Raw genomic sequence first — 15,409 nt, 5'->3', positions numbered from 1 at the left:
CAGCTGACGGGGACCTGAAGCCGTTATCTATTCTCTCTTCAACGCCACGAGACTCCATTGACAAAAACACTAATTTAACCTCCCAGAATATACACATGAAGTGTTTTTATTGTTGCTTTTAACGCACAGGTACGATCCATCGATAGTATTTTTATTCAAAAGCGGCCTTAAAAAGTATGAAAGCAAATAAGCTCCTACTTCTAGTTTTTATTCAACCGCTTAAGAGGAATACAAAATAATAAAAAGGCCACACAAAGAGTGCGTTACTGGTTTAGAGACAATACTCTACTGTAACACATACTGAGTGTATACTGTCATCAACATAAGAGTTGTGTTGCTTTCGTTCTAAAAATCTGTCAGTTTCTGTCTTTCTCCATTCTCAAATTTAAGTGGAAAAAACAAAACACAGTCTGGTGTGTGACAGGATGAGTGGGGTTGTTAGTGTGTGTGTGTGTGTGTGTGTGTGTGTGTGTGTGTGTGTGTGTGTGTGTGTGCTCCCCTACCCCCTCTTCATCTTGGTGAAGTCCACCGCCACCAGCCTGTAGGACATGGCCTTCTCGTTCAGATAGCGGCTGTATCGTCTGATGAAGGTCGACATGTCGTAACCTGGGAGAGGAAGAAGAGGAGGAGGAGGAGGAGGAAGAGGAGGGAAACACAGCAAGTGTGTAATGTGAGACAATAGATTCCTATTTGTTGTGCGATGTCTGAGGCCATTAAAACTAATTAAAAACACACCGATAGAGCTCATAGTGTGTGTGTGTGTGTGTGTGTGTGTGTGTGTGTGTGTGTGTGTGTGTGTGTGTGTGTGTGTGTGTGTTACCTTGCAGCGCTCCCTTATCCAGGAAGTTGTTGAGGTTGAACAGAGTGTTTCTGGAGGCCAGGTACTGGATAAGACGCTGAGGACAGAAAGACAAAAAGGGAACGCATTTAACTTCAAAAACATACACAAATATCAGATTTTCCCGCCTGGAAAGTGTGCGGAGACGCGATAATTCACCAAATTAAATACTTTACATAACTTAATTTGGATCATGAAATACTTTTAGTTACAGGTTTGAGTCCATCTCCTCTTATTTCTCAGACCGCACGGAGGTAATTGCGAGGAACCGATCAACGGGAACACATTCCCGCTCTCTGACAGACGGTAATCGCTCGCGCTCGTTAGCTAACGGCTAATAGCGAGGAATGATACGATTCATCTCTGACGTCTCTATTAATACGCAGCGCACGTCTTCCACTCCAGCGCTTTAGCTCTCGAGAGTTTTTTTGTGACGACGAAATAATAAACGTAGGTTCTGAGAAGGTCTTTTCTTGTCGCTGGTGTCTGGTTTGCGTTCCCGCCAAGAGGTCAGAGGTCGGCGGGGGATTCAGTTCCTTGAGCTGAGGAAGGGTTAACCCGCGTCTTCCTCCTTAATTAACCTTTTGGCGGCACAATATAATACACGATGTTAATGAGATCAAAGCTGAAGCTGAAAACGTGAGGTGAATCATGTCCGTTCCTTTTTGACGCCTCTTCTTTTTCCACCGCCAACAGAAGCTGGGCCCTCCTCCTACTTTCCCTCAACACTGCTCACTTGTTCGTGTCGACCGATCCGATGTCAGCGAGCAGGTGCTGGAAGCTCTTCGCTTCCCATTTTCCAGGGAAGGGTTTGCTCAGTGCGTCTGCTCTTTTTCCAACAACACCTCGCTTCACTTTCTGCCCGCTTTTGTTCCAGAGAACCTCGAGGTGAGCTTCACTCACTGTTCCATCGCTCTACTAAGCAGAGGCTGCATCCAAGAAACCGGGACGCCAACCGGCGGTTTCTGGACGGACGCTTTGAAGCCCCGAGTTCGGTATTTCGGCCGTCGCCATCTTGGCTTATTGAAACCAGAAGTGACACAACAGGGTGGAGCTTAAGAACAGAGGAACGTTAAATAAGAGCAAAACTTTACACGTAACTTCCATGAGTAGAGTCATTTAGATAGACTTCTATACAACCAGAGGAGTCGTCCCCCAGGTGGTGAGTAGAGAGAATGCAGCTTTAACACATGAAGCATATACTTCTATACAACCAGAGGAGTCGCCCCCCGGGTGGTGAGTAGAGAGAATGCAGCTTTAACACATGAAGCATATACTTCTATACAACCAGAGGAGTCGCCCCCCGGGTGGTGAGTAGAGAGAATGCAGCTTTAACACATGAAGCATATACTTCTATACAACTAGATAAGTCGCCCCCTGGTAGTCAGGAGTGAGAATGCAGCTTTAACACATGAAGCATAGACTTCTATACAACCAGAGGAGTCTCTCCCTGGTGGTCAGGAGAGAGAATGCAGCTTTAACACATGAAGCATATACTGCTATACAACCAGAGGAGTCGCCCCCCGGGTGGTGAGTAGAGAGAATGCAGCTTTAACACATGAAGCATATACTTCTATACAACCAGAGGAGTCGCCCCCCGGGTGGTGAGTAGAGAGAATGCAGCTTTAACACATGAAGCATATACTTCTATACAACCAGAGGAGTCGCCCCCTGGTGGTCACTAGAGAGAATGCAGCTTAACACATGAAGCATAGACTTCTATACAACCAGAGGAGTCTCTCCCTGGTGGTCAGGAGAGAGAATGCAGCTTTAACACATGAAGCATAGACTTCTATACAACCAGAGGAGTCTCCTCCTAGTGGTCAGTAGATTTAAGGTTTAAGACATGTCAGCATTGGCTTCACTGTTCAGATCCAGAGGTTGCCGCGTTATTAACAGCTGTATCCTTTGAACTGTAGGACTTCAAAGACCTTGGGTGAGGGAGAATAACTGTATTGTGTTCAGAATGTGGACAGAAAGAACTGAACAAGCACCTGGAGAACACATCTTCACAGGTGGCAGACGGTGCCAACGTCTTGTGCAGGACTTCTGACAGATGGTGTTTGCAAAGTTGTGGGGCAGATTATGAAACGGGCTCGCTCGCATTATTAAATGATTATTAAATGATGCTACCCGGCTTTCACTTGCTGCATTAAACGTACTGAACTGGTGTTTATTTATTACAAATCTGGTCATTAGTAATTCAGATTTTATCGCCGTTATATATAATCGAGATGGAAGAAGCTAAGCATTATCTTAAATCTATAAGTGGCAATACTGTAATTCTCCATCTGCCACTAATTACTGCCATACACTCTCCAGCTAATACGTTTGGCCTCTGCATCTTTGTTTGCCTCGATTCTCTTTCAGTTACTATATCTTCTTGATGGTTTATATATTTATCTGCAAAGAATGCAACAAAAGTTTTTTCCCTTGAAGAGTACAATTAAAGCTGAAGCTTCTCTACGAGGTAGTCAGAATTGCTTTCTACATATGCTTACTAATTACGGAATAAGAAATAATATTTCCAGAAACTGTTGCCAAGTCAAGCAGGACTTTTAACCGAGTCTCTCTCTCTTTAGACTAGACTCAAACTTGCTTTGTGTCCCTTGTGGTTAGCTCAGTGGAATAAGTCTTGACCACCAGTCATAGTTTTGGGAACTCGGGCCTCAGGCTCCCTAAAGGCATCTTAACGTTAAAGGCCGTCTCCGTCCAACTGACTTAAAATGATCTGAGATTTGCCAGTTTGCCAATTCCCCGATCTGGCAGAGAACCAGCCCTCGCTGGCTGGTTGCAGCATCTGAGAATGTGTGTGCGTGCATTTATGAGCACAAATATGCTTGCGGGAATGTGCATTGGACTCAGCGGCACTGACACGTTTCCAAGGGCTCTGGGACTGTTTAAAAAGGCATAAAGAATTTGATTTGGTTCTCCTTGTGTGTGTGTGTGTGTGTGTGTGTGTGTGTGTGTGTGTGCGCTCTCGCTGTGGGAACACAACTTTGCCCACGCCGTCACATGTGGGGACTCTCCTCCCAGCTGTGGGCAGAAATGCCCCAAAAAGGCAAACATTCATTTAAGACTTTTTTACAACCAAGACATTTTTTTAAGTTGTGGTCAAGGTGATAAAAAGGCTGCATTACCACCAAAATCAGAGAAGATGGCAGAGCTCCCATGGATGTGAATGTGCGTCCAGCATTTAGGCTTTCGGCCGACGCCAAGAAACCACTTTGGTAGAAAGACCACCCAACGTCATGCTGCGAGGGCAAATAACAAAACCGGCATCCAGACCGCGAGGCGGCCACAGGAAGCGGATCGTCAAGAACGACCAAAGCAAGATGGAGGTAAAAGAAAATTCAGACGTTGTGGAAAAAGACAGTTTACGCATTAGTCCTGTTACGTCCTTGTTGGGGACGTATTAGCATTTACACTTCAGAAAATATGTGGCCAAACGCGGCCACTCCGACCCGGCATACCACTCGCAGCACGGCGTCACACAAATGGGCTTTTTGATTGACACTCCCATAGCGTTACACTACCCGATACGACGTGAAGGTCAGGACAGGAAGTTTGATCCTAGACAAGGTTCAGCATGTTGTGTTTTCATTTCAACAACTTTCGGATAGATTGGCCCAGACTACGGGGGTTGGTTGAAGGGCAGAAACCAACCAGCCTCTGGTTTCGGCAAGAGTTTGATTGACAGATGGTTCAACCAATCACCATGTGTGCCAGCCCTTTTCCAAACGGTATCCAACGACTGAACTGGGGAGGGCAAGACGGGGAGGGCAGCAGGGCGGAGGCGGGACAGCAGCCGGACGGGGGAGGCGGGACGGCAGCCGGACGGGGAGGCGGGACGGCAGCCGGACGGGGAGGCGGGACGGCAGCCGGACGGGGAGGCGGGACGGCAGCCGGACGGGGAGGCGGGACGGCAGCCGGACGGGGAGGCGGGACGGAAGCCGGACGGGGAGGCGGGACGGAAGCCGGACGGGGAGGCGGGACGGAAGCCGGACGGGGAGGCGGGTCGGAAGCCGGACGGGGAGGCGGGATGGAAGCCGGACGGGGAGGCGGGACGGCAGCCGGGCGGGGAGGGCAGCCGGATGAGGAGCCGTGCAGGGAGGCGGGACGGGGACGGCAGCCGTGCGGGGAGGCGGGACGGGGACGGCAGCCGTGCGGGGAGGCGGGACGGGGACGGCAGCCGGACGGGGAGGCGGGACGAAAGCGCTCGCAGCGTCGCTGCCAAATGGAAAACTGAATCTTTCAGCTCTGAACGCAAGTCAGTGAAACGCCCTCATGCGGCATAAGAGGTCAGATGAGATGCCGTCTTGATGACCGAGAGTTCAAGTTTCAGGGTGAAAAGGGAAAAAGCTTTACAGATTGAGAACTACGTGATGACTTTCGCAATCAACCCAGGCTAAGACAGAGAAATGTAGAGATGGTCACGGATAGAGAGAGAGAGAGAGGGGGGGAAGGAGAGACAGCAAAAGGAGCAGCTCATAGACTCCATAAGCTCTTTCTCTGCTTCATCTCGGGTGCCGACTGTTCTCTTCCTCATCAAAAGCCCGTCTGACGGGAGCCTGCGTCTCTCCCTCAGACTGGGATACAAAGGCGGCGGCTGAGAGAACCCACACAAAACGCATGGGTATAGTTAAAAAGGAGAAAATCTATAAAGGGGCAGAAGCACTCGGCACAGAGGGAGACTCACAAACCCGTCGAGCTCTGGTTTATTCGGCGAAGACGACTCCCGAGAAAGAAGAGAAAAAAGACTCTGATTGTGAAAATAGTTGTAATAATAATAATAGAGATGAGAGAGTATAGAAATAGGGAGGAGGGGAAGACGGAGAAGCAGGTCGGCTTGTCAAATAATTCATGTTAGCATATCGGAGAACAACCTCATGTTTTATTGATACATGTAGATCCTGGCTACTCCCTTCCTCTTTCATCCTCAACATCGCTATACATAGCTACCAGAAAGTACTCCCGCTTCTTCTCCACCTCCTCTCTCCTTCCACGTCTTTCTCTCAAAAGTGCACAAGTTGGTGGTTTCCCTAGTAACCGAACACCATGGCCTCGGCGCTGACCTGAAGTGGTTTTCTTTTCTTTCTTTTCTTTCTTTCTTTCGCATCGTGTATTCATGTAATGTTGAGAAGCCGAGGCTGGAGCTCTGTGGAGCGTCGCTGCATTTTAAAAGACAACTTGTGTCTGGATGAAGATCTGATTAAGTCTCACTTGACAACAACTAAAACGTTTAAAATGAGTGCTTAAACTCTGCCGTGTTTATTACATTGGGACAGGCATGCTAAAATAGGGTTAAGTTCAACGATATGACCAATAGAACGTGTTCTCCCTTCTGCATGTACTTTTAGTCAGGGGTGCCGACAGGGGTGTCTTTAGGTGAGATGATGAACTCTGGTTCTAAAAAATGAAGTCAATGCTGAAGTCTGTCCATCAGGGGGCGACTCCTCTGGTTGTATAGAAGTCTACGCTTCATGTGTTAAAGCTGCATTCTCTCTACTGACCACCAGGGGGCGACTCCTCTGGTTGTATAGAAGTCTATGCTTCGTGTGTTAAAGCTGCATTCTCTCTCCTGACCACCAGGGGGCGACTCCTCTGGTTGTATAGAAGTATACGCTTCATGTGTTAAAGCTGCATTCTCTCTCCTGACCACCAGGGGGCGACTCCTCTGGTTGTATAGAAGTCTATGCTTCGTGTGTTAAAGCTGCATTCTCTCTCCTGACCACCAGGGGGCGACTCCTCTGGTTGTATAGAAGTCTATGCTTCGTGTGTTAAAGCTGCATTCTCTCTCCTGACCACCAGGGAGCGACTCCTCTGGTTGTATAGAAGTCTATCTTCATGTGTTAAAGCTGCATTCCCTCTCCTGACCACCAGGGGGCGACTCCTCTGGTTGTATAGAAGTATACGCTTCATGTATTAAAGTTGCATTCTCTCTCCTGACCACCAGGGGGCGACTCCTCTGGACGTATAGAAGTCTACGCTTCATGTGTTAAAGCTGCATTCTCTCCTGACCACCAGGGGGCGACTCCTCTGGTTGTATAGAAGTCTACGCTTCATGTGTTAAAGCTGCATTCTCTCTCCTGACCTCCAGGGGGCGACTCCTCTGGTTGTATAGAAGTATATGCTTTGTGTGTTAAAACTGCATTCTCTCTCCTGACCACCAGGGGGCGACTCCTCTGGTTGTATAGAAGTCTATATAAATGACTACTTCTCTCTTGATGTATTCCCTCAGTAAACATTGTAAACATGAGTTCATGTCTCAATCTCTAGTTTCAAGTCTTCTTCAATACAGCATGATGTTCATTTAGTAAATTATGGTCATTTAGAGTTAAACAGACCATAAAGCAGGGGACGCTTTAGGGCGGGGCTTACTGTGATTGACAGGTCGCTACCAGAGCCGTATACTGCGTCTTGAAGTCACTACTCTGCGTTCCAAATATGGTCACTTCTGTTCACCGATTGCAAAAAGCCAAGATGGCAGCCAAGTTGATTAGCTAGTTGAAAGTCTGGGTAGATGCCGTTGGTTGCCGTGGCTACTGTCATTTACTAGAAATTGCGATGCGATAACTCCAACGCGTCTCATTCGTCGACCCAAAGGAGGTAATGAATGGCAACTCAAGGCCGACGCAGAAGCGCGTACTCTACCCAGAAAAGGCTGAACTCACTGACTCACTTCATTTAAAAAAGCGCGGTGGATGACTCACGCCCGAAGAATGAGTCGTGATGGAGCCGCGATGAATGAAAGCTGCTCTTATGCAAGCGGAGGAAGGACCGGACCGATACACACATGTTCACACACACAAGCCTGGGATTCTCTGCCTTCATCTTTTCTCTTCTGATCCCTCCTTCTCCTCTTCCTCCTCCTCTCTTACGCAATCAACCATTTAGCCTCTGAATCCAATCGAAGTGTGAAAGCCACAAAGAGAAGCTAAGTGGGTGACTGAGAGTGACGGCATTAAAGAGACGTCTATGTTTAAACATTTTGTGTGTGCGTGTGTCTGTGTGTGTGAGAGACACGTGTGTGTGTGTGTGTGTGCCCACAAGGTGACAGGGCTGATAGTGTGTGGGCTCCGGCTCTCATGGGAGCAGTTGTGTCTTGCTGGTGGATGAGTGGGAGGTCAATGAGGCTGCTAAAGCAACATGAGTCATCATTTAAAACACTAATGCACACACACACACACACACACACACAGTTTTTCTCCTGACATGTACACTATTGAGAGGAACACGGTGTGCAAAGAGTCAGGTGGTGCATCCAACCCTGTTCTAGAACTCTATACGATGGTGAATAGTTGCAAAGAACGAGTCATTTGATGTCATATGAAGTTCTGAAACTATAATTATATTTGTCACAATGTTGGATAAATGGATTAAACTTCCAAGGCTCGAATGGGCAATGAAGTAAAAGATTCAAAACTTTGACTTCAAAAACTAAAATGACTAGAACCATTAAAGTTTAACACTTTGTAGAAACGTTAAAAAAACAAAACATGAAAACACTTTTGAATTCAGTCAGAGTGTGTGTGTCTGTGTGTGTGTGTAGTCAGGCAGGAACTAATCAAACTAGTGGCCAGAACATAACGCTCTGATATTATTAATGTGCTTCTATGTTGAGTCAACGAAAGGAAACTTTCAAACAAACAAACAGACCTGAGGAGTCACCCGATCCTCCCAGTTTGATTGGTTACAATCCTCAGAGTCTATTTTTGCCTCTCGAGCCAATCACAAATCACATTCCTAAAGAGTGACCGTCCTCTTGTGTACATGTGGGTGTGCCACCCGGCTACCTGATGAAGAGCCGTGAGCAAACACACCCTACATTACAGGAGAAACTTATTCTGTCCATCATTATTTAGTCCCGTTTACAGTCTGGGAACGAATGACTTTTAGACGGCTAAACCGCTTTTAACTGGAGGTCAAATGCAGAGAAACAGCTAATTATAGTGCTTTTAAAAAGCAAATTGTATGGAGGGGCTGATTACAGGACCGCTGATTAAACTTGGCACTGGAAGAGCGACTCGTGGAAGGAAGGAGGAAGACTTCTCTCGAGGAAGAAGTGTGCGACTGCTGAGGGAAAAACAAGATTACCTCATGACGGCGAAACTGAAAATAGGCTCAAGGAACGCCGCCGCGCTGCGATTGGACGACGGCTGCTCGGAGGAGGGGTTTAAGCACGAATCGGATCGATAACGTGTCGGCAGGAACGAAGAAAATCGATAACCTGAGCTAGGATTTAAGAAAGAAAAAAAAAACGAGAGCACTGGACTGGGAGAATCTCCAGTGCGCTAGTTTCACCCTGCAGGTTTCTGGTTGGCTGAGTCTACTGAGCCCGGCAGGACGGCCACACACACACACACACACACACACACTACTTTCATCTATTGATCACACAGATGCAGCCAATTTACTGGAGTTGGGAGAACTTGTTTATCTGCCTGAAGCAGCATAAGGAAGTATGTGGTGAGGGTGTCACCCGGGGGCTTTTTACTTTTTAGTGATAGGTTGTTTGGATCTGTCTGGAACACACACACACACACACACACACACACACACACACACACAGCAATCTGCCTCTACACTAATCATCTTTATGTCCGCCACACCAGCAGCAGATGGGAAGCACGTGTGTGATGACCTTGTGTGTCTCTCGGTGTGTGTGTGTGTGTGTGTGTTCAAACCCTTCAGATTATCACAAGTGACCCCTATTAGAGTCAGCGTGACCTCTCTCACACACACACACACAAATAACATCCTCTGTGTCCCTGCTCCCTTTGACTCAGTGCTCGAGTCAGCAGATCTCGACACCCTCTTTTCTCCGTCTGCCTTTTCATGCATCTCTTCCTCCTCCAACTGCCTTCCTTACTTCCTGCATTCCTTCCTTCCTCCGTCCTTCTCTTGCCAGGTCAAAGGTTTCATAATATCTCACACAGTCGTATCTTTGCATAAATCTCTTGCCTCTGTCTGCGTCCTGGCTCTCGCAGAGGGAGCGTAGAGATGAGAGTGCTTTTGCTGACGTCACTATGTGTGTAAAAAAAAAGAAACACAAACATCATCTCGCATACACACCTTACTGTACCCTCCCTCCTTCCCGTTCTATCACACACACGGTGTCCTGCCACCATCAGCACTTTCACCGCAGTCCTCGCCAGACCGTCCCCGTCTCCTCTCATGTCCTTAATGACTCTCACACTCTCTCCTTCCTACCACCTTTCCTCCCTCTTTTAATGCACTCCATCCTATGCCTGCATTCGGCGTTGATGTACAGAGTCGCAGCTCTCCGTCCTGATGCACTCAGGTCCAAATCAATCAGACTGTAATTTCCCCCGCTGACACTTATATCCCATCCTGAGGAATAAAGTATGATTGGTAGTATTTCTGAGGTCTTGACGTCCTTGAAAACAAACTCCCAAAAAAAGGTTTTTTTTCTTCTTCTTCACAGCGTTGTGAGATATCGTACCTCTGGACGATCTTTGTGCTGTGACATTCCTCGGAGTCACGGAGGGAAAACTATGAGGGCTGTTAAAAAAAGAAAAGACTATTCATCATAAAAATAAATAGCAACGTTAGGCTCGCGGGGGTTTGATTTTCTGCCGCGGTCAAGTGGCAAAAGCAATAAAGAATTCTTTAGAAAACTAATGTAGTGCTCGTTCAAAGAATGTCTATTCAGGAGGGAGCGCTGGGCCGGTTCTTTTCTCCAGAACCGCACAAACAAACGACAATAACCCCCACTAAAAGGGCCCCTAATAACGAAAGCTCATTAGGATGTTTATGCATGAAACATATTAAATCATGTCACTAATCCAACTCATAGAACCCTGAAAAAACTTCCAAAAGGCCCCAAAAGCATTTAAAATACGCAACTCAGCTGTATACTCTTTATTGTGTACTTCTACTTCACTGGAAAACATTGTAGAACTACGTTTACCAGACAGAAACGCTACAGAATACGTTGCAGATTAGTCTTGAAAAACAACAATTAGCAAAAATTAGTAGTTATACTATTACTTTAGCTACAATTGGGAGCATGTCTATGATTCAGCCATTGTCCGACACGTGGCTCTCAACATGGCCGACGCTACGCTGCGTTGGCCAGAGTTCAAGGGCGGGACTTAGCGAAGGGTCCGTTGTTAAAATAGCTTTAACCTCATTTCTCCCTCATTGCACAATCAGGAGCAGATCTCTCCCAGCCATTGTTTGGGGTTTCCTGCAGGATTGTTTCTGGTGCATGTCAGCCGATCACACAGAGGCACGAGCGGGGAGGCGGGACGGCAGCCGGTCGGGGACGGCAGCCGGTCGGGGACGGCAGCCGGTCGGGGACGGCAGCCGGTCGGGGACGGCAGCCGGACGGGGAGGCGGGACGGCAGCCGGGCGGGAAGGCGGGACGGCAGCAGCCGGACGGGGAGGCGGGACGGCAGCAGCCGGACGGGGAGGCGGGACGGCAGCAGCCGGACGGGGAGGCGGGACGGCAGCCGGGCGGGGAGGAGGGACGGCAGCCGGGCGGGGAGGCGGGACGGCAGCCGGACGGGGAGGCGGGACGGCAGCCGGGCGGGGAGGAGGGACGGCAGCCGGGCGGGGAGGAGGGACGGCAGCCGGACGGGGAGGAGGGACGGCAGCCGGACGGGGAGGAGGGACGGCAGCCGGACGGGCAGGGCAGCTGGGCGGGGAGGGCAGCCGGGCGGGGAGGGCAGCTGGGCGGGGAGGGCAGCCGGACGGAGACGGCAGCCGGGCGGGGAGGGCAGCCGGACGGGGACGGCAGCCGGGTGGGGACGGCAGCCGGGCGGGGAGGGCAACCGGGCAGGGAGGGCAGCCAGGTGGGGAGGCGGGACGAAAGCCGCGTCGCTGCCAAATGGAAAACTTTAGCATTTGTTCATCTGTAAAGTTCCTGAGAATGTGCGGGGCCGGGCCGGCGGTTTCTTTGAGACGTTGCGTCGTGCCAACACCCAAAAAAGTCGTGATCACAAAGATATCGACCGACTCTCGATCTCGAGTGCTGCCGGGGAGGGAGCCAGGACTGCTTCTCTTGGCGGGGAGGGAGAGGAAAACTGGAGGTGAAGAATTGAATGCGTATCAATATAGTCTCCTCACACACACACACACACACACACACACACACACACACACACACACACACACACACACACACACTATTTATCTAATCACCCACCCGAGCCTGTCGAGATATTGAAACTCAAGTCACCTCCTGTTTGCGCTGAATGGAGAGTCGTCTCATTGGGTTTGAAAGCGCTGGCTGAATACATTACAATAAAATGAGCTTCATTTCAAACGGCTGCTGACATCCAGACGACGAATTTACTCAAAGTAAATATGAGATATTATAATCTGTGGATTCACATTCATCTTTTGATCACAAACTGTTGTCATCTGCATACATACACTGTTAACCCTCTTCCTTTCCTTCTGTAACTTATCTTTCGTTAACTCCTTCCTTCTTGTCTAATATGCTACGTGGTTGTTTTGTTGTCGTCTTTTTTCTTGAATACTTAAATTGCATTAGTAAATAATAGTATGTTAGAAATGTAGATTTCTTCTCTCTCCTCATGATGAATGGCTGACCTCATCCTTAACTTCTCCAACTCCTCCTTCACATCTATACCTCCTATTCTTTCCCTCTTCCTCTCCTTCACATCTATACCTCCTATTCTTTCCCTCTTCCTCTCCTTCACATCTATACATCCTATTCTCCCCTCTTCCTCTCCTTCTAACTTCTCCCCCCACATACATCATTCTCTCCTTCCTCTCCTGTAACTCCTCTCCTTCTCCACTTCCTCTTTTTCCTTCTCAACCTCCTACATGTCGTTTCTTCCCTTCTTCCTGTTCTCCTCTTCCTTTTCAAATATCTGAATATATAACATAGATTTCCATGTCCAGCGTATTTCTACATTCTCATCAGACTCGGAGCACATCACATATTCCTGGGGAGACACTGTCCCAGACAAATTAAATTATTTGGGGCTTAGCAGATCTTTATGGCAGGGTGACCCCCGAGAAAACAACATCTCAGGGTGGAGCGGTCATCATATGAGAAGTGGGACAATTCTTAATATGCAAAGTGACACAAATCAGCTTTGAGTCAGCTACGTGAACGCTCATTTCCATCATTGCATTATCAAACTGCGCGGCAGCCCTTTAAAAATCAGATTATGTTTCCACGTGAAAAAGCCTCAAGAAAGTCCTGAAAGTCCTGTCTTGACGGGCCTGACGAATGCAGCCTGATGAGCGCACGCACACGCACGCACACGCACACACACACACACACACACACACACACACACACACAGCTCGGCTGCAGCGGAGGTGGAACAGGCCGCAGATGATCCCGGATCCCAAACTCGCATGAACCGCCAATTAACGACGCAGTGTGACATTAAGTTTCACCGACGATCTTTATGGATCTTTAATCCGCATTTATGATTTCTAGTCGGTGAGCCCCGATAATGTTTCACTGTGAGCAACAAATCGCTGTTGAAATCGGCAGGAGGAGCGCTAGTAACACATAGCAGCGCTAGCAGCGTTAGCAGCGCTGGCAACACGTAGCAGAGTTTGCAGCGCCGCTAACGGCTCGCGTCCGGAGGTTCCATTCAGTTACATTATGGTGCGTTCAGGCTCTGTTCGGTAAAAAAGAAAAAAGGAGTGAACGAAGGCCAATTACAACGGCATCATACTGTGTGCATCTATGTAATCTCCTAAAATGTAGTTTTTGGTGAGAAACTTGAATAAATCCAGTAGTTTGAAGGAGATTAAATACATATTTATTAGAGATGAACTATAACCTGTTTAACTTCCTAACAATAAGCAGCTAATAATGCATCCTTAAAACTACTATTGACAAGATTTTTTAATTATATATATATATGCGAGTTCGTGGTAAAACTCAATCTGGAGCCCATGAGACTATGGGAACCCTGAGATGTATGACCCCCCTTGCTTTAATATAGCTTTCAGAGTATAAACAATATTCCGATGCCACACAGTTCACATTTTCATATCCACAGCTTCACTAATGAACTCACAATTTAATAACAGGTATTCAAGTTGATTCTGCTTTAAAAACAGACCAAATGATGCTTTTTATTATTTAAATATCACTTCACAATGGATTGGAGACAATACAATGATACTATATAATAACATAAAGCTGTATTAATATTTAATAAAGAAATCCCCTCTCTGTTAACTTAGTTATTGTTGACCAGCATTAGAATAATAGAGTGGTTGTGATCTCATATGTTGTGCAGACATTAGGGATTAGCACAGCGTCACATCAAAAAGGTTCAATATGAAAGTGACAGCTCAGAGATAAATCAGCGTGCAGCTTGGGAATACCTCTCAACCACTTCCTGCTGCTCTGCAGTGACCTACTTATGATTTGGAAGAAACGTTGCGGGTATTTCCACATCTTGAGCAAACATTTTAGCGGCGCTCGCCGAAGAAGAGCGTGCGAGGTCTCGGCTTGAGTCGAGTCCGTCGTGCACACACGGTGTGATGTCAAACCCCGAGCACCCGGGAGACCCTTTCAGCGGCAGTGGAGCCAGCGAGGCTGCTGGGAGTTCAGAAGCTGGTTTTCGTGCAGCGACACACACACACACACACAGAGATCGAGTCTTCCCCTTTTCAGAGGAAGTTTAGATTGATGTAGTAAAGACGGAACCCACAGGAGGAAGCGTTGCGTAACTTCACTAAACAAGGAAGCAGTGCTTCCTCGTTTCACTGGAAACGAAACGGAATGCAATGTGGTGCAGGGTGTGTCTGCACAAGAAGGTACAGCGCATTAAGATGTGTGTATTAAATATGAATAATGTGCACATGAGCGTAATTACCCCCCTTTTGGTTACAGGGGCCAGAAAATCTTAGTTCTACAAAGACGTTTATCAAATATGGATACGGTCTGCAGAATGGGAGTCGCCTCTTTAAAAGGAATAGTTCGACACTTCGGGAAATATCAAGGTTTGAGGACCCGTTCTAGCATCTGTACGCTTAATGTGGAGCTACAGCCAGTTAGCTTAGCATAGCTTAGCTTAACGCAAAGACAGGAAACCCGGCAATAAAACACACTTGCACAAAACAGAAACAATAGCGACACCTTATGCTAAGCTAAGCTAACTGTCAATAGCTACGCATTTACTTCAGTACTTTTAAACAAGAAGTGGGGAAAAAATAAATGTAGCACTACATAGAGAACAAAAGGGACCAAAAAGTGACATGAAAATGCATAAAAGTAGGTATGTGACGGCACATTATCTGTGGATCACACATTTTATGTTGTGATCAATGGAAATATATCACAACAAAGCAACTTTGGCCTCCTGTTTTCATAAAATATACATTAAGCACACCAGTGAGCTCCAAAGGGCAGCAGTCCATCTGAATATCAAAGTGTATTCTGAAGGGATGGCGTTCTGAATTATTAACAGTCTGCCCGCTGGAGGATTAGTGCATGTGCAAGCTACAATAGTTTATTTGAAGAACAAAACACTCTATTTCCATCTTGTTAGTAATTAATAAAATCACAACTCTCGCTGTAGAACTAATCTCTCCTCTCCC

The 15,409-nt window shown here is 47.4% G+C and overlaps 1 protein-coding gene across 1 annotated transcript in view; it reads right to left on the bottom strand.

Moving 5' to 3' along the window:
• LOC306734477 (phosphatidylinositol-binding clathrin assembly protein) overlaps positions 1-15,409 on the bottom strand; it is a gene marked incomplete at both ends in the record, with an annotated part of 65,384 nt that overhangs the window by 30,438 nt on the left and 19,537 nt on the right. Inside the window, 2 exons of the mRNA XM_079215834.1 lie at positions 504-606; positions 821-896. Of these exons, the coding sequence (XP_079071960.1) occupies positions 504-606; positions 821-896 (179 nt within the window). The remainder of the gene's footprint in view (positions 1-503; positions 607-820; positions 897-15,409) is intronic.

The sequence above is a fragment of the Taurulus bubalis genome (genome assembly GCF_910589615.1).
Source record: "Taurulus bubalis genome assembly, chromosome: 3".
Taxonomy (NCBI): domain Eukaryota; kingdom Metazoa; phylum Chordata; class Actinopteri; order Perciformes; family Cottidae; genus Taurulus; species Taurulus bubalis.
Note: the sequence above shows the minus strand (reverse complement) of the source record. Positions and strands in the feature narration are given on the sequence as shown.